This window comes from Chiloscyllium punctatum, chromosome 31 (genome assembly GCF_047496795.1).
Source record: "Chiloscyllium punctatum isolate Juve2018m chromosome 31, sChiPun1.3, whole genome shotgun sequence".
Taxonomy (NCBI): domain Eukaryota; kingdom Metazoa; phylum Chordata; class Chondrichthyes; order Orectolobiformes; family Hemiscylliidae; genus Chiloscyllium; species Chiloscyllium punctatum.
This window is the reverse complement of record NC_092769.1, coordinates 76,441,354-76,461,266: the sequence shown is the minus strand read 5'-3', so window position 1 is coordinate 76,461,266 and position 19,913 is coordinate 76,441,354. Positions and strand designations below refer to the sequence as shown.

Sequence of the window (19,913 nt, the reverse complement as noted above, 5' to 3'; positions counted from 1 at the left end):
ATAAGAGCCTAGCCTCTACAACTATAATTGAATTAACATTTACATGTAGAAACCACCTACCTGTAGTTCTAAAGAAATCTTCCCCCATACTAAAGCATAACCTCCTTCATTAAGTTTGTATAGTGAGCACATCCAAGCTCTGCAATCTCACCATTGGTTTTAATTAGAATTGTAATCTCAAACAGAACCTTTAGTTCAACTTGTCCATACTGACTAGGATATCCTAATCTGGTCCCATTTGCCAGCACTTGGCCCATATCCCTCTAAACCCTTCCTGTTCATATACCCATCCAGCTACCTTTTCAATATTGTCATTGTACTAGCCTCCTCCCCTACTTCTGGCAGCTCGTTTCTTGCATATACCACCCTTAATGTGTGAGGGGAGATCCTTTAAGCAGTACATAAAGGGTCTGACACAAAATTGGATTTCTTGCTCAGTTTTATTTACAAAAAGACAAAAAAAATTGAAGACTGGAACTTGGAGGGAAGCTACTAAAGGATTTGCTTAAATTTAAGCCTTCAAACAATTACATTCCCCCCCCCTCACAAGCATAGTATCAGTCAATCTTGTGGCTTGTACCCTGCTTTGAGCCAGACATTCTTCACTCCCCATACACAAGACACAGTTTGAATGAATTATTACTGTTTAACATTTAACATGAATGAACTTGATGCCTTCATACTTTGGTGCACTTACAGATCCAAATCAATTCAGCATTTTTTTTTTTAAAATTGAACATGACTGGACATGAACCAAAGGTTGGTGACTTAAAACTGGACAAACAATTCAGGATGGCTTCTCTCCCACTTCCTGAACCCCTATTTGTGCAGCTGAATACAAAAACAGTATTGAGAACTCAATACTTCTTGGCAATCTCTTTATCCAGCTGGTAGACCATGACATTAGCTCAGTGCTCACTGAACTCTCCCTGTTCAACTCCAAAGGTTTTACACATAATGGATATCAACATCACGAAAAAGGAACATGTTCCATCAAACACTCCCAGGGACAGCATAGGACAGGGTTAGATACAGAGTAAAGCTCCCTCTACACTATTGCAAGTCGACAAGTACCCTCCAGTGATTTCACATTTTCAGAGTTGATTTTGCTGTCAATAGACTTAGACGGCATGGTCACAGGCCACGGTGGGCAAGAAATCAAAAACAAACACAAGGGGAGAGCACGTGCGTGTGGGTAGGAGTGCTGACCATTATTAGCAATGCAGATCCTCAAGGGGCACTGCAGTGGTCCCTGCACAAAAACACCATGGGAAAGAAACAACAAAAAAAAACACCAAAAAACTCAGCTGGTTGGGGCTTGGCAAATCTACAAGGGCCTCAGGGATAGGAAACATGGTTTCCACTCAGATAGGTCCTTCACAGGCCAGCCTGCAAATGAACCCCTCAGCCACAATACACAGTGAGAGGAACTGATACTGCAGGGACAGATACTGCAGGGACACCAGACTCCACAACAGGTTTGAGAGGGGGAAAGACTACTCAAGGGAGGTGGGTCAGGCCTAGTAGACAGCAGTATCTCATGGTTTGTTTTCTCATCTGTCCAAAAAGGAACACTATTATAAACATGATGAACAGTAGCTTTTTTCTAAAAAAAAGAGTGAAGATGGAAAGGGTTGGCCCCTAACATATGGTCATCTCCAGACACCATGTAGTGAAGCTGAAAGAAAATCCTACTGTTCCCCTCGCAATGAACTCAAGCAGTTCCTCAGTAGTAATAGGTTGGCCTGGAAACAAACAAAGTATGAAAGTTACTTCAAAATTTAAAAAAAGTTTCAACAAAATAAATTCCCTCAACAGCTTGAAATTTATTCAGTACCTTCACAGTAAAACACCTTCAAAAAGCTCTCCACAGGAGCTACTGGAAGAATGTGCACAAGACACCAGTTAGGCAGCTGAATGAACAGGCTACTAAACGGTGCAGCAACAATCGAAGGGTTGATGGAGGTTCCACAGATAGGAAGGGCGAAAAAGGAAATTAAACATCCAGCAACCACACAAGGCCAACAAGCCCGAGAGATAGGTGCTAGCTCTCCGAATGGAGCAGAATAAACTTCATACCACAGTCTCCACATTCCACAAATTATTCATGTTGAGGCCAGTTTAATTTTGTTCTGGAATGTTTTAGAGTCACATTCCAGCCCTTTAGGAAAAGGTGTTGCATTTCATTGCCTTATGTATACAGTGAGACACTACTCAATAGTTTGAACAGAGATTGGAAGGGGTCCAGTCGCAAGTCACCTCAATTAGTGTACCAACATCCAATCCTCACCTACCTTTGCGTGTTTCAGCTCCAGCTCTGTCATCTCAATCATGTTCTTCCGAAAGGCAGAGACCCTGCGAATTTTAAAGTCGGAGAGTTCTATGGGCAGCAGGGAAAACAAATTGCGGAGGGGGAAGGAAGGAAAGAAAGAAAAACAAAGTAAACGGCCTTGTGAACAAAGTTGCCCAGGACATGCACATTCCCGGGGAGGTGTGTGTGGGGGGTGGTGGTGGAGGAAGGGAGAAGGGGAAGAGGAAAGGAAGGAAAGAACTTTACCTCAGCTCAGGACAAGTAGTAAACACAGCAACCTCCCACACACAGAGACAGACTGACTGTTTTAAGTGACAAGGAGGGATAGATCTCTTTCATAGAATCCCTACAGTGTGGAAACAGGCACTTTGGCCCAACAAGTCCACACCAACCCTCAGACCCATTCCCCTACTGTGTATTTACCCTTGACTAATGCACCTAACCTACACATCCCTGAACACCATGGGCACACACACTCACACACCAGAGGTCCCTGGCGCTGTGAGACAGCGGTGCTAAATCACTGAGCCATGTGTACCATCTCCTGGCTGTCCCCTCAGCACTGAGGCTCATCATGGCCCAGGTTTTAAATTTGACTCTTGATTTTATGGTGGAGGGGTCAAGCGGCACCAAGGGGTGATGGGACAATATGGTCAGTCGGCCTGGCAAGAGATGGTGACAGCATAGCATGGGCCCGACATCACTTGGTCACCATGGAAACAGTGGGGGAAAAAAAAAAAACAACAACATACAGGAAAAGTACTGGAGAATCTCAGCATAGACCAGCAGAATTCAATGGGCTGGTAGGAGGCACTGGCCAGAGTAGTATTAATATCTGGGCTGCGAATCCAGAGACCTAGGTCATGTGCTGGGAACAGGCTCAAATCCTGCCACAGTAGACGGTGGGATTCAGTATGAAAAAGGAGTTAGGGTTAGGCTGTCCTTAATTGGTCTATCCTATAGGTGGCTGCAGACCCACAGCCATGTGACTGACTGACTTGCCCCCCAGGAGAGCCAGCAATGCCCTCATACTATCAATTAAAAAAGGAAGTCACACAGGACTCCAGACCAGGTCAGTTTCTCACACAGGTGCTGCCAGACCCAGCTTTCTCCAGCACTCAGTTTTTGCTTCACGTTTCCAGCGTCTGCAGGATTGTGCCTTTCAGAATCAGATGTACACCATGGAAACAGACCCTTGGGTCCAATCCTGTCCATACTGACCCAGATATCCCAACCCAATCTAGTCCCACCAGCCAGCACCCGGCCCATGCCCTCCAAACCCTTCCTATTCATATATCCATCCGAATGCCTCTTCAATGTTGCAATTGTGCCAGCTTCCACCACTTCCTCTGGCAGCTCATTCCATACACACACCACCCTCTGGGTGAAAGTTGCCCCTTGGATCCCTCAAATCTTACCCCTCTCACCCTAAACCTATGCCCTCTAGTTCTGGACTTCCCCACCCCAGGGAAAAGACTGTGTCTATTTACCCTATCCATGCCCCACCTGATTTTATAAGCCTCTATAAGGTCACCCCTCAGCCTCCGACGCTCCAGGGAAAACAGCCCCAGCCTGTTCAGCCTCTCCCTGTAGCTCAAATCCTCCAACCCTGGCAACGTCCTTGTAAATATTTTCTGGAACCCTTTCAAGTTTCACATCTTTCTGATAGGAGGGAGACCAGAATTGCACGCAATATTCCAACAGTGGCCTCACCAAATGTCCTGTACAGCCGCAATATGACCTCCTAACTCCTGTACTCAATAATTGACCAATACAAAAGTGTACTGATGAAGGTCCTATTTGAGGAATGGGTTAGGCTGCAGGACCAGAGAGAGGGGGGAGTGGGGGAAAGAGCGTTGGAGGTGGAGAGAAGGAATGTCGAGCCCTTTACCTTGCTTGGCTGACTCAGAGAGCTTTTCAAATTTTTGGCAGCAGCGTTGCTGATTAGTCTCAGCATGTTTCACATCCTTGTTCTTCATGCGGGCCCGGTCCAAGGCTTTGTTGGCATTTTCGTAATCAGACAGAGAGCGAGCTCTCCGGTACAGTAGGTCCTGGGCAAGAAATTCACACAAACCTCACGTCATCCCCAAAAACCGAGACTCAAAAAACGGAATAAAATGGGATCCTAAATGCTTGGAGATTTTTGGTGGCAGTGGTGGGGATTGTTTGTCAGAGTTCCTGAGCACAAAGCAAGGTTTCATATATAAAAAAAAACCACTTACTAAAAAAAAAAAAAACCAGAAATCTCAGATCTCCAGGCCTCAGGCAACTGGAGACACTGCCCCAGTGGTGGCGTGATGGAATCAGTGGATGCTTGGGAGGCCGGGATTGGAGGGAGAGAGTCAGAGCTGCTGGGGCTGGAGGGGGTGACAGAGTTAGGGAGGGGTGTTACGTGCACGGGGCTAGAGGACGTGACAGAGATAGGGAGGAATATGGGGTGCCGAGGGATGTACCCATGTATCTGCTGTCCCCTTGTCCTTCTGGATGGAAGTGGCCATGGGTTTGGAAGGTGCTGCCCCTGAGGATCTTTGGGGAGTTTCTGCAGTGTATCTTGTAGCTGGTACACACTGCTGTTACTGAGCGTCGGTGGGGGGGGGTGGGGGGGGGAGGGAGTGTTTGTGGGTGTGGGGCCAATCCAGCGGGGGGGCTGCTTTGTCCCTGGATGGTGTCGAGGTTCTTGAGTGTTGTTGGAGCTGCCCCCATCCAGGGGCAAGTGGGGAGTATTCCCTCACTGAATTGTGGGACAGGCTTTGGAGAGTCAGGTGGGGAGTTGCTCACAGGATTCCTAGTCTCTGGCCTGCTCTTGTAGCCACAATAATATTCATATGGGAAGCCTAATTTGATATCCCTAGGACACGGATATGGGCTGTCTCAGCAATAGTGGTGCTCAGGGGGAAAGAGGTGATACATATTGGTACAGACAAACAGAAGAAACTGGACACAAAAAAAAAAGCACTATTTTAAAATCAGGAGTGCAGGAGCGGAGGGCCTGGGCACATGGACATACAAGTCTGTTAAAGTTGGCAGAGCAAATACAGTCAGCAGTTAAAGCAAACTATACCCTGGGGTTTTATTGATAGGGGGCATAGACTAAACACCAAGGAGTCAAAACTGAACTGGTAATAGACACGGATTAGACCTCAGTTGGATGTACAGTTTGGAAGCAGCATTACTGATCAGAGCACCCTGGAGACCGCGTGCAAGAGTTGTTCCACAGGCGAGAGGAATGTGTGGTGGAGACAGGTTGAACACAGACAGAGGAGCATCGGCCGGTTAGGTATATAGAAACTACACCCTGGGGTAAAAAAAAAAAAAGAGAATGGCACCAAGTTGTCCTATGCAGAGAGCTAGAACATGTGGGATGGGCTGAATGGCCTTTTTTCCTGCCCTGTAGCAATCTGGTGCTGCTGTGTGGATATAAAATTGTTCCAGCAGGTGGACTAGGCAGGAGGGAGAAGGGTTGACTGATAACAAGTGGGAGGGAGATTTGGTAGATGAAGGTAGGGTAGAGAAATGCCCCAGGTCAGGGTCAGCCCCTCCAGGAGGGAGAGGGAGAGCCCCCACTCCAGAAAAGTGATTGCACTGCTCCCCTCCAATCCAGACAAGATCGCAACGTCCCGACGCATGGCTAACTGATGTGGCGTTTAATTAACCAAAATCCGCCCTACTCCTGTCCTTTGGGTGACTCGAGTCTCCTCTGTACTTGCCTTTGCTGCTTGTGAATCCCTCATGTAATATCTTAACAAGTCAGAAAGTTTCAAGTCTTCATCAGATGCCACACGTCCTTCCAGTTTCTACAGAGAGACAAAACAAAGGAATTAACTGGCTGAGTATTCGGAGAGATACAAGTTGCCATTGGCCAAACAAACAGCAAAAAGTCCTTCTTCTTACCCGAAGTTTCTCAAAAAGTTCTGCAAGTTTCAGAAAGTTGCTGCAATGAGAGAGAGAAAAAAAGAGAAAGGACAAGCAGAAAGTGAATGGGTTAGGCAATTTTGTGGTTTATTTTAGGAGAGACAGACTGCAGATCCAGCTCACTGCCTGCTCTAGAGACACAGCACTGAGCCAGTCACCTATCTGTCCTCAGAGGGGTGTGAACGTACAGCGAAAGCTACAAACAGCCCTAATACTCCCCACTGAGCACAGCTGGACTCTCTTCAAAGGCCTTTGGGGAGGTGGGGGGGGGGGGGGGGGGGGGGGGGAAGTGAGCATCTCTGTTCACCACAGCATTGAGAAAGACTTCTAGCTTTAACAAAAACTGGATGGATTCCAACTCAACAGAAGGTTAGATACAGAGTGAAACTGCTCCCTCTAGCGTACAGTGAATGTTAAACACCAGCTTCAGTACAATGGAGAGACACCGCCCCCCACGTCTCTTCACCAAATGTGGCAGTCAGATCGTGTAAAGGCAGGTACAACTTTGACATCAGGTGGATCTAAACATATTCCTCCTCTCCTCCCCTCACCCCCCCCCCCCCCCCCCCCTACCCAAAGATGGCTCCTCCAGCAGCACCTTGCTCCCTCAGCACCAACACCCACCCCACTGCCCCCTGATAGCACCTGGAAGAGGGCTCTAATTTGCTTTGGGAGGCATTTAGGCAAGCAGGGGAGGCAATGGCCTGCTGGTATTATCACTGGCCTGTCAATCCAGAGAGCGCCAGGTAATGTCCTGGGGACCCAGGTTCGAATCCCACCACGGCAGATGGGGGCATTTGGATTCAGTGAATAAAATCTGGAATCAAGAGGCTAGTGATGACCCCCCCCCCCCCCCCCCCACACTTCAGAGATGGAAACTGCCATCTTTACCTGGTCTGGGCCTACTGTGACTCCAGGCCCACAGCCCTCTGGGATGAGCAATAAATGGATGTCAGTTTGCTCACAGAGCAGGAAGGTTTGCTTTCAGACATTTAGTCACCATACTGGGTAACATCAGTGAGCTTCCAGGTGAAGCACTAGTGGGAATGGCCTGCTTTCTGTTTGTGTGTCACCAAGGAAACCCAAACACAGCAGACCATCCCACCATTGCTTCATCCAGAGGCTCACTGGTGTTACCCTCGTAGGGTGATGAAACTGAACCTTCCAGCTCAGCGAGCAAACCAACATCCAGAACCTCAGCTACAAACTTTCTCAAAAACTCACTGAGCAATAAATGCTGGCCTGGCCAGTGACACTCATCCCGCAAATAAACAAAAATACAGGTCACAGACAAGTACAGCTGGTCCCCCCACTTAGTGCACCAATTCAGAACAAAACAAAAAGGATGTCCTACTTGCTAAGTGGGTTGGTGTCCAATGTTCCCAAACCAGATAAAGCAGAAGAGATTGGAATGTAATCTTCAGCGACATCTGTGGAGAGATGAGAGGGAGCAGACAAGCCAGGGTGAGACATAAACAGGCCCTTAGCTCCCATTGCCAGATACAGTTCAGCAGAGGTTGTAAAGATCATACGGTGAGTGAGCCACAGAACATGTCTTCCCCCAGGCTGCCACTCACTGTTCACAAATAACCTTCAGAGCAACACGGAGTCTCAATTCTACAGGAGTGTAGAGCACCCTACCAGTGCTACCACAAGACAGGGATAAAGCAGCCCCTACTTGATTGGCACCACACCCGCTCCCTTCCCCATCTGACGCTCAGTAGCAGCAGTGTGTACCATCTACAAGTTGCACTGTAGACACTCAAAGATCCTCAGGCAGCACCTTCCAAACCTAATTGATATTAGTGTCAAGCATTTTTGTGGGGGAACGCGGGTGTTGCCTGATTAATCGAGAAGTGAAAATATAAATCTACCCTCACCACCTCCTACCCCTAACCACTCTGTTGCAGAAGCTGTAGTGGGACAGGCTCAGAGGATCTGACAAGTGGCCTCCTGTATAACAAGGAACTAGAGAGAAAAAAAGCCCACTCTTTCCAACAGCAAGTCTGGAGTGAGGGGAGGTCAGAGCCCACAGATGATAAAACAGCTGAGGGAGGGCTGTTAGTGTACACGTGCAGCTTGGCGTTGTAATACCAGGAGGTATTCAGGACAGCAGAGATCCTGGGAGGGAGGGAGTGAGCGAGTGACTCCAGAGAACCCACTTTTGTGAGAGCGGGTCTTTCTATCCGCCTTCAGCGTTGCATCCTTGACCCGATTGTGATACTCGATGAGGAAGGTCCTCTCGTGCTCAAAGAACTCGTCCACTTCCTGCAGGAGAAAGAGGATAAACGTTAGCGCGGTCTGCCAAAGCGCTCGGAGGAAAAACGAGATCATCCCCTCAGGTACCTGAATGGACACAGGGGAAACTCTAGGGGGCAAGGACTAAATCGCCAGGATAATGGGCCATGTGTCCTGGGAGTGTTTGATGGGATAAAACCAACAATGTAGAGGTAGCTTTACTCAATTAACACCATGCTGTCCCTGTCCTGGGAATGTTTGATATGGTGTGTGGGGGTGGGGGGGGGGGAGAAAAGGGGAGAAGAGAAGGGAAAGAGAGAAAAAAAGTGTAAAGGGAGCTTTACTCCATATCTAATCCCGTGCTGTCCCTGTCCTGGGAGTGTTTGATTTTGGGGGGGCAGGGTAGAGAAACAGTGTAGAGGGAGTTTTACTTTGTGCTGGGAGTGTTTGACAGGGGTGAAAAGAAAAAGAAAAAAAAAACAAAATCTAGAAGGAAATTTAGACATTTTAGTTTCTCATTCCCAGCATCAGCAGTTATTTCCAGTTTTTTGTTCAAGGGAATATACTTTCAGTTTATAAAGAAGGTAGAGGGAGAGTTATTGTGTTCAACATTTACAGATACACTTTAAGAAGTGATATATTAACTGAGCTGAGTTGCTGAGCTGGTTTCCCCAATACAAAAGGAAAGATTGTGACAAGGTCAGATGTACCTTCATGCCAGAGATGCCAGTTATGATTGCTTCATCAGCGGTCTTCACAATGCTCTTTAGAAAACCACCCAGGATCTCCTTCCTATTCTTACCACGGACGCTCAGCTGTGGTTTAACAAAAAAGATTTAAAAAAAGATCAGAGTTCACGTTTTCCAGCTCATTTCCCCATCTCAGGGCACCCCAAAGTTTCACATCCAACAGAGGACTCTTTGGAGAGCACTCCCTGTTGTAAACGAGCAAAGCAGACACACACACACCAGTAACTGCAGTCATTGTTTTTAAACCACATACACACACCAATGGGAGTGACCCAGATCATCGGTCTTTATTTGGAGGATGGCAGTTTCCTTCCCTAAAAAAAGGACATTAGTGAACTAGATGGGCTTTCCCACAATCCCCCACTCAAAACAATGAGATGCTTAATTCCAGACTTATTTTTAAAGAAAAAAAAGTTAATCTAAACTCCATCTTCCATAGCAGGATTCAAACTTGGGTCCCCAGAGTGTTATCAGGGGATCTGGATCTACAGTCCATCAATAATACCACTGGACCGTTACTGGTCAGTGTGATATTGGATCAAGGATTCCTACCCCAAAGCTTAGCGGTGCTTACTCATCGGTGACCCCACCTCACCCTGAACACAGCTGTGCTACTTCAGTGCTGATCCTCATGACCTTGGAGGAGACACACAGAGCGTCCTAGAATCAGAATCCCTAGTGTGGGAGCAGGCCATTTGGCCCATCAAGTCCACAACAACCACCCTCCCCTCTACACTGCAATTTAGCATGGCTCATTCACCTAACCTGCACATCTTAGTATCGTGGGAGGAAATCCACACAGACGTGGGGGAAGAAGGTGCAGAGTTTGCACACTCGCCAAGAGGGTGGAATTGAACCTGGGTCCCTGGCACCGTGAGGCAGCAGTGTTAACCACTGAGGCATCGTGCCAACCAGGAGGATGCTGCTTGGAGGGGCTATGGGTAAAAAGAAAAACCAGACAGAACAATCTTGGGGAGTGGGAGGGAAATGTGTACACATCAGTGAGGGAACAGTTCTGTAAACCTGGGTTCTATGACGGCAGCATCGACGGAGCCCCCACTCCCCCAGCCAGGAAGCAGTTAGACCTACCTCCTGATCATACTCCAGAAACACGTAGAAATTGTGGTCCCCCCTTAGCTGCGGGTGAGCAGCAAGACGTTGCAGGAAGACCTCGTGCATGGCTACTGTCTTTTTAAAGATGGCCAGGTACTCCCTGTCAGGAGACAGGCAGAGAGAAAAAAAAAGACAATAATTAGACGGAGTGCAAGACAGAGCAAGGAAATAAAGGGTTTCTGGGGGGAAAAAGAAAGAAAGTCTTCAGCCAGAGAGCAGGGTGGAGGCTGAACTCACTCACACACGAAGGAGAACGGTCAAGGTGAATTGTGTCGGTAAAATAAGGCAAAATCTCAGCAAACTCACTAGGGCCATTGGGATGCAATGAGAGTGAGGGGAGGTTTGGGGAGATGATCAAGCAGGTGGCAGCTCGTGGGGAGTACGAACGGCAGCTGATGGGCTGAAGGGCCTCCCGCAAGAGAACTTAGAATCACTCCAGCACAGAAAGAGGCCATTCAGCTGACAGAATCTGTACTGACCCTCCAGTGAGCATCCTACCCAGACCCAGCCTGTCATCCTACCTGCCAAAGGCCACGTTATCATGACAAAATGGCCCTAGCCTGCGTATTCCTAGATCCTCAGGAATTCCCAAGAGGAGCATATTCTCATTTGGATACTTAGATGTGGGAAGGCCCCAAAGTTGGTTAGGCCACTTTTGGAATATTGTGTGCAATTCTGGTCTCCCTCCTATCGGAAAGATGTTGTGAAACTTGAAAGGGTTCTGAATCCTTTCAAGTTTCACAAAAGATTTACAAGGATGTTGCCAGGGTTGGAGGATCTGAGCTACAGGGAGAGGCTGAACAGGCTGGGGCTGTTTTCCCTGGAGTGTCGGAGGCTGAGGGGTGACCTTATCGAGGTTTACAAAATCATGAGGGGCATGGATAGGATAAATAGGCAAGGTCTTTTCCCTGGGGTTGGGGAGTTCAGAACTAGAGGGCATAGGTTTAGGGTGAGAGGGGAAAGATTAAATAAAAAGGAACCCAAGGGGCAACTTTTCACACAGAGGGTGGTACGTGTATGGAATGAGCTGCCAGAGGAAGTGGTGGAGGCTGGTACAATTACAACATTTAAGAGGCATTTGGATGGGTATATGAATAGGAAGGGTTTGGGGGGATATGGGCCGGGTGCTGGCTGGTGGGACTAGATTGGGTTGGGATATCTGGTCAGCATGGACGGGTTAGACCGAAGGGCCGGTTTCCGTGCTGTACATCTCTATGACTCTAATAGGTTAACACAAGAGGCTGCGGACAGGTAGGGGCCAGGGTGCGAGTGAGAGTCTATGAGAGGGTAAGCCCCAGAGAGTCACCCCCACCCCGGTCACTTACGATTCCAGCTCTTGCTTCATCTTAGCAAACTCCTCCCGCGTCATGGACCCATCCCCCTCCCCAAGTTTCTGCAGTTTCTCCCGCGACGCGTCAAAGTTTGGTTTCGGAGGGGCAGGAGGAATCTGGGGGGAAAGAAAAAAAAAAAATCAATGTTCCAGTTGTTTAGGTGACAGCAAAGGAGACGCTGGCTTTTAGTGTATGGTGGCTACTGGAAGGTGGCAGAATTCTCTGTCCACTGTACACAGGGCGATCCCAACCTCGTTCCAGCAGTGTGCCAAATCACCCAGACAGACACTGCTCACGAAAGGCATTAGCCCAAGAGACAACCCCTCCATCCACAGACTGTCCCACTTCACTACCACAGGGTGAAGGCAGCACTGGCCAGGTCAGCATTTATTGCCCTTTCCTAACGGCCCAGAGGGCATTAAAAAGAGTTATCCACATTGCTGGGGGTCTGGAGACATGTACAGGCCACATCAGGTAAAGCTGGCAGATACCCTTCCTTGAAGGACATTAGTGATCCAGATGTGACGACGGGCTCATGGTCACTTAACTCCTCAAGACAAGATTTATTTTCTGCCGTCACAGCATTCAAACTCCAGGTCTCTGGATTAACATCTACTGAAAATACCATCAGGCCGACACCTCACCCTACAGTGGGAGCTTTCCTCTGTATCCAAAGCTGCGCTATCCCTGTCCTAGCAGGGAGGGAGTGTAGAGGGCATTTTACTCTATCCAAATCTGTGCTGTCCCTGTCCCTGGGAGTGTTTGATGGGGGAAAACAGTGTAGAGGGAACTTTACTCTGTATCTAACCCGGTGCCGTCCCTGTCCTGGGATGTGTTGGATGGTGGACAGTGGACAGTGTGGGTGGGGGGGGGGGGGGGGGGGGGGGGGGGGGGGGGGAAGCTTTACTCTATCTAATCCAGTACGGTCACTGTCCTGACAGTGGGACAATGTAGATTAGATTCTATTCCCTACAGTGTGGAAACAGGCCCTTCAGCCCAACCAGTCCACACCGACCCTCCAAAGAGTAACCCATCCAGACCCATTTCCCGCTGACTAATGCACCTAACACTATGGGACCATTCAGCATGACCAATTCACCTAACCTGCACATCTTTGGACTGTGGGAGGAAACCCACACAGACACAGGGAGAATGTGCAAACTCCACAGAGACACCCAAGGCTGGAATCGAACCCGGGACCCTGGTGCCGAGAGGCAGCAGGGCTGACCACTGAGCTGCCGTGCAAAGGGAGTTTTACTCAGTATCCAACACGGTGCTGTCCCCTTACTGGAAACAGCACATACAGCGGGCTCAGATGTTGTTGGTTCGGTATCTGGTGCAAGCCCCTGGCTGTCGCTCACTTACTATAATCCCAGCGTAATCCTCGTTTTCCAAATACGCGTCGTGAAGCCATATGAACTCTTCATGTTGCCGTACCACCGAGAACTCCGGCTGCTTGAAGTGAGTAAGATTCGTCTGAGACGGAGAGAGGGGGAGGAGAGAAATGAGTGCAGCCAAAATGTGACACAAAGCAAGATCCCACATGCAGCAACATGGGAATGACCCTGAACATGGTGGAGAAATAATATTGGCTCCAGAGAGAGAACCCTCCTCCACCCAGTGTGAGGCTCCAGTAAACGGAGCTGGAAGGTGTCAATCTGTATCAAACTTTACCCAAGGCCAGAGGGCTCGGCCCTCAGACACTGTGGGGACCTGGGCCACCTACCCAGTCTTGCCCTGCGTACCTACCTTGGTGTGGACTGTAAACTTCACTTTGTCTCTCTCACTGACTGCGTCAGAGATCTCCACCTGCAGTGAGGAATCTGTCTGTAGATCCACCGACATGGTCCTTGACTGTACAGAACAAAAACACACCAAGACCAACATGGTCATTCTAAAAGATGACAGCAGACCCGAACAATCCTGGCCTTTTTCAGTGTATAATTTCAATTACATCACACTGTAAACTTTTGCTATAAATTGGGTCTTATGATCTTATACTCCACAACCACCTGATGAAGGAGCAGCAGTCTGAAAGCTAGTGTTACCAGATAAACCTGCTGGACTATAACCTGGTATAGTGTAGTGTAATTCTTCTTTTAAAAAAAAAAAGGAGAAAAAAGTGAGGACTGCAGATGCTGGAGATCAAAGCTGAAAAATGTGTTGCTGGAAAAGCGCAGCAGGTCAGGCAGCATCAAAGGAACAGGAGAATCAACGTTTCGGGCATAAGCCTGAAGAAGGGCTCATGCCCGAAACGTCGATTCTCCCGCTCCTTGGATGCTGCCTGACCTGCTGCGCTTTTCCAGCAACACATTTTCAGCTAGTGTAATTTTTAACACACACACACACACCTGAGAGTGGGTCATCATTAACTGAGTATGTTACACAGTGAACCCAACACTGCAGAAACAACAGAAAAACATTTAAAAAGCACCTGGATGGGGATATGACTAGTTGGGATATCTGGTCAGCATGGAGGAGTTGGAAAGAAGGGTAGTTTCTGTGCTGTACATCTCAGACTCTAAAACCAGTCATATCCTGAACTTCACAGGGTTTGGAAAGGAGTCATGTATCTAACCCCATTCTACCCCTGTCCTGGACTGGTTGGGCCGAAGGGTCTGTTTAATGTGCTGTGTGACTGTACACCTGATGACTGTCACCCAGGGGTCAAACAGGGTGCGGATGCTGTTATGAAGGCATTGAGGTGACACTCCTGCCTGACCAACCTCCAGCTCATGGGCAGATATTCAGACACACAGTCCACCCCAGCTCACACACTTTGCCACACCTACCCCCTCCATTTCACACCCCTCCCCCCAGTATTAAAAAAAAAGGACAGTGATGTGGATCACCAGAGAACCTTTAGAGTGCACAAACCAAAAGAAACAAACATTCCAAGTCAGTGTCCTTTATCCTCACTGAACACAGCCTCATCAATACTCTCTTCCAAAGATACAGAAGCTTAAAAACACACAGACCAGCAGGTTCAGGAACAGCTTCTTCCCTGCTGTTATCAGGCTGCTGAACCCACAGACCTCTCTCTCTAACTTCAAATCTAATGTTGATCTCCCTTACCCACCCCGTACAGCTGTAACCCTGTAGGTTTCACTTTGTCCAAGTGCCCCACCATCCATACGCCCGTATTTGTGATGATCTGCCTGTACTGCTCACTTTTCACTGTACTCAGGTACACATGACTGCAGTAAATCTCTGCTCGGTCATTCTCCAACCCAGTGAGACTGCAATCATGGACCAAACTCTAATGGCTTCCACAGATTGATGTAGTTAATCCTGTCACGGGACGTGGGGGCTGCTGAGGTGGAGGATTGGTTGACCGCCCCTAATTGCCCCTCCACTATTTGGGAGGGCAGTCAAGAGGCAACCACATTACTGCGACTCCATGGTCGTGAAAGCCAGACTGGCTAATCTATCCTCCCTAATAAAAAAGGTAAGGGCCCTGGGGACCCTGGTTAAAAACCAATGAAGGTTGTTACAATCACCATCACTGGCTTTCCATTCCAAATCTGACTGTTAAGATATTCATCATTACATTCCACCAACTGCCTGTAGCAGTATTGAACTCTATATTCCTGTTAAACGGAGACGGGGCATCCATGTTGGCCTGGTGGCGATTCACTGTATAGGTCCTTTGCAGGGATGGAGTGTAGACGAGTCACAGCATCCATCTGGCATTTGGTGCACTCGGGGCAAAATGTCAAGTCTCAGTAGGGGAAAAACTAACAAACATGTGCCTCAGCGTTGAGAGAGAAGGAAGACAAAAGTTGAGCAGCTGTGGGCTCTACATACAACATCTTTGCTCTGATCAAATCTCTGCTCACCTCATTGTTCTACTCTGTCAATAGAAGTTATGAAGTTTTGGTTTTTCCATCACAGAACATTAGCAGTTTATAGAGTCACAGATATACAGCACAGAAACAGACCCTTCGGCCCAACCCATCCAGATATCCCAACCCAATCTAGTCCCACCTGCCAGCACCTGGCCCATATCCCTCCAAACCCTTCCTATTCATATACCCATCCAAATGCCTCTTCAATGTTGCAATTGCACCGGCCTCCACCACATCCTCTGGCAGCTCATTCCATACACGTACCACCCTCTGCGTGAAAAAATTGCCCCTTCGGTCTCTGTTATATCTTTCCCCTCTCGCCCTAAACCTAGGCCCTTCAGTTCTGGGCTCCCCGATTCCAGGGAAAAGACTTATCTATTTATCCTATCCATGACATATTTCCGAGTCAGGATTGGCGGCGGGGGGGGGGGGGGGGGGGGGGGAAGGAGCTCCCAAACCCTTGTCCTTCTATACGGAAGTGGCCGTGGATTTGAAAGGTGCTGTCTGAGGATCCTTGTTGAATCTCCGCAGCACCCTCTGCAGAAGGTGCACACTGCCACCGCCAAGTGTAGTGGAAGGGAGACAACCTTATAAAATAATTAAGTGTACATCACTGGTTGTGCTAACATTTATTGCCCTTCGAGAAGTAGGGGGATTAGTGATATGCCTTTTTCGATCTGCTGCAGTCCATGGGTGTACAGACACCAGAGGGTTATAAGGGCAAGAGGTACGGGATTTCAACTGCGAAAGAACAGTGATATATTTCCAAGTCAGGATGGTGAGTGGCTTGGAGGGGGACTTGCAGGGGATGGTGCTCCCATGTATAGAATGGGATTGGTTTATATTTAGAACCCCTACAGTGTGGGAACAGGAACAGGCCCTTCGAACCAACAAATCCACACGAACCCTCCGAAGAGTACCCCACCCGATCATTCTCTATTACTCTACTTCCTGGTGAAGGGCTTTTGCCCAAAACATCGATTTCACTGCTCCTCGGATGCTACCTGAACTTCTGTGCTCTTCCAGCAAATCTATTACTCTAGATTTATCCTGGAAGCAAACCCAGGTCCCCGACGCTGTGGGGCAACACTGCTGCCCTTGTCCTTCTAGATGGAAGTGGTCATGGGTTTGGAAACTGCCATCTGAGGAGCCTCAGCATATTGCATCTCTCTCTAATGTAGGGGAGCTACCGAGGTACATCAATCTTTTAGGGGAGTGCAGACCAAGAACTGGGTTACTCACGACCTATGGTTCCAGATTCTGCAAATTAACCCATACAACATCCCTCCCTGTCCCCCACATTTTTTTTAAACAAGGCTGTCAATTGTTCAGTCTCTTGAGCTAAAGAGCAACAAAAAAGGAAAAGAAATTCTAATTAACTCAACACTTAGGATCTGAAAAATGTGGGAAAGGAAAGGAAAGGAGACAGAGAAAAGCAGCAAAAACCAAAAACAGCATTTTTAAGGATGGAGGTTTAAAAAAAAAGCATTGCAAATGCAAGAGACATTTTAAGTGTACATCCTTTCCCCCCCCCAAAGGAAACCAAACAAACATTTTAAATACACCTACAACTGGCACAAAGCATATTGTAGAGGTGTTGCCAGGGTTGGAAGGTTTGAGCAGTAGGGAGAGGCTGAATAGTCTGGGACTGTTTTCCTGAAGCATCAAAGGTTGGGGGGGAAAGAACCTTATAGCAGTTTATAAAAGAAAATTATGACAGGCATGGATAGAGTAAAATAATCAGTTCTTTTCCCTAGGGTGGGAGAGGCCAGAACTAGAGGGCATAGGTTTAGGGTGAGGGGGAAAGATTTAAAAGGGGACCTAAGGGGCAACATTTTTCATAGGATGTGGTGAATGTATGGAATGAGCTTGAGCTGCCAGGCAAAAGTGGCAGAGGTTGATACAATTACAACATTTAAAAAAGGCATCTGGATGGGTACACGAATAGGAAGGAAGGGTTAAGAGAGATATGGGCCAAGTGCTGGCAAGTGGGACTAGATTAATTTTGGATGTTTGGTTGGCATGGACCAAAGGGTCTGTTTCTATGCTGTACATCTCTATAAGCCTCTCCATGCAAGCCAAAAATACATTATTAGATTACATTACAGTGTGGAAACAGGCCCTTCAGCCCAACAAGTCCACCCTGACCCACCAAAGCACAACCCACCCATACCCATTTACCCCTTCGCCTAACACTACAGGCAGTCTAGCATGGCCAATTCACCTACCCTGCACATTTTTGGACTGTGGGAGGAAACCAGAGCACCCAGAGGAAGCCCACACAGACACGGGGAGAATGTGCAAACTCCACACAGTCAGTTGCCTGAGGCGGGAATTGAACCCAGGTCTCTGGTACTGTGAGGCTGTAGTGCTAACCACTGTGCCACCCACCTTTGTGTATATACACACAAGTTTTAAGTGCACATCCATTTTAAAAAGGTCCACTCTGTCTAAGATGTACCTACCACTTGTTCATTTTGAAAACAAAATGAATGGGGGGGGGGGGGGGGGGGGGGTTGTGTGCAAAGTGGAAGAGAGATATAAGCCTTGAGGCTGGAGGGATAACATCATGAGAAGCAGGAGTTAATCAGGATGCATTGCAAATCCACAGGGCAATGTTTAATTTGCTAAAAAAAAAACACAACAAATCACAGAAGCCAGACAGAAGATCTGGAACAGAAAACAAACAACAGATACTGTGTCAGGAGGCAGCAGATGGAACTATAACAAGGACACAGAGGGTGGGGGTACACATTTTGTTTCTCTTGCTCAGCAATTACCAGAGGGACACCCAAATAGCAATACTTCAGAGAATAATCCAATTTTTCCATTTGCCTTGCTAAGGAAACATTTTAAAAAAAAGTTAGCACTGCCTTTCCCCATCAAGCTGAGCAGCTTTCTGATTGCATAACAACACAATCAGTGCAAAGGTAAATTTAAGATACCTTTTCAGTGAATAAGTACACAGTCTATAGCAGATAAGATTTACCTTGTAGTCCTCCCCCTCAAACAGGTCTGTGCTCCCCTCCATTGCTGCTCCTGGAAACTGGGAGGGCTCTATTCACCTCTGGGAGGTCCACAGTTCCCGACGAGGGGGCGCGGCCCCTCTTGTACCCAACGCACGCCTCGTCGGCAGCCCGCCGTACCCCGCTCGGATTGGCCCCTACCCCGGGACGGCCGCCTCCCTCGCTTCCGATTGGTCCGGCGCCGCGTCCATCAGACACGTCCCACCCACTCCTTAAAGCGGACCCGCGACCAACGGCGATCAGCCGAAAGCGTTTGCTTTTTCTTTCCTTATACTTTCGCCCCCCCCCCCCGAATTTCTTCCTGTTTTTTTGTAAAAAATAGAGTAAGCGGTTTCATTTACTTTCACGCTACTTCGGTACTTGAGACGTTGGGGGAGGGGGGGTAAGGTAGAGGTGTAAGATCATATGATATCAGCTTTTATGTATCTCCTAAATAAACCGGTTGCTGAGGAGCAACTCACAGATAAAAGAAAAACATTAGTTCATTTTCTCAGTTGGGAGGGACCTGGAGTTTGTTTTGCTTCTGACGGAGAGAAGTTTCCAGATTGAGCCCGCGGCTCCTTTAAGACGGTCCGGTCACATGACCTTCGGGGAAAGGGCGGGAGATCGACCAGAGCTTCGCGGAGCCGGAAGTGCAACTAATGTCATTGACCCTTATTCTTCCATCAATAACCCCACCCCCTCATTAAATACCCCTTAATCTCCCCTAAATTCCCTAAATCCCCATCAAATACCCTATATCCTCATCAAATACCCTATATCCTCATCAAATACCCTATATCCTCATCAAATTCCCTAAACCCTCATCAAATACCCTATATCCTCATCAAATTCCCTAAACCCTCATCAAATACCCTATATCCTCATCAAATTCCCTAAACCCTCATCAAATACCCTATATCCTCATCAAATACCCTATATCCTCATCAAATTCCCTATATCCTCATCAAATTCCCTAAACCCTCATCAAATTCCCTAAACCCTCATCAAATACCCTATATTCTCATCAAATTCCCTAAACCCTCATCAAATTCCCTAAATCCTCATCAAATACCCTATATTCTCATCAAATACCCTATATCCTCATCAAATTCCCTAAACCCTCATCAAATTCCCTAAACCCTCATCAAATACCCTATATTCTCATCAAATTCCCTAAACCCTCATCAAATTCCCTAAACCCTCATCAAATACCCTATATCCTCATCAAATTCCCTAAACCCTCATCAAATTCCCTAAACCCTCATCAAATACCCTATATCCTCATCAAATACCCTATATCCTCATCAAATTCCCTAAACCCTCATCAAATACCCTATATTCTCATCAAATTCCCTAAACCCTCATCAAATACCCTATATCCTCATCAAATTCCCTAAACCCTC

The 19,913-nt window shown here is 47.7% G+C and overlaps 1 protein-coding gene across 1 annotated transcript; it reads right to left on the bottom strand.

Moving 5' to 3' along the window:
- Window positions 1–421: 421 nt before the first annotated feature.
- On the bottom strand, window positions 422–19,103 carry LOC140457125 (sorting nexin-32-like). The gene is made up of 13 exons (XM_072551151.1): window positions 18,492–19,103; window positions 13,404–13,508; window positions 13,020–13,130; window positions 11,649–11,770; window positions 10,300–10,423; window positions 9,172–9,276; window positions 8,386–8,491; window positions 7,578–7,653; window positions 6,203–6,242; window positions 6,019–6,105; window positions 4,203–4,362; window positions 2,295–2,380; window positions 422–1,745 (listed from the first exon to the last, which is right to left on the bottom strand). The coding sequence occupies exons 1-13, from the start codon at window positions 18,531–18,533 to the stop codon at window positions 1,692–1,694; spliced, it is 1,218 nt and encodes a 405-aa protein (XP_072407252.1). The 5' UTR covers window positions 18,534–19,103; the 3' UTR covers window positions 422–1,691.
- Between the last annotated feature and the right edge of the window lie 810 nt (window positions 19,104–19,913).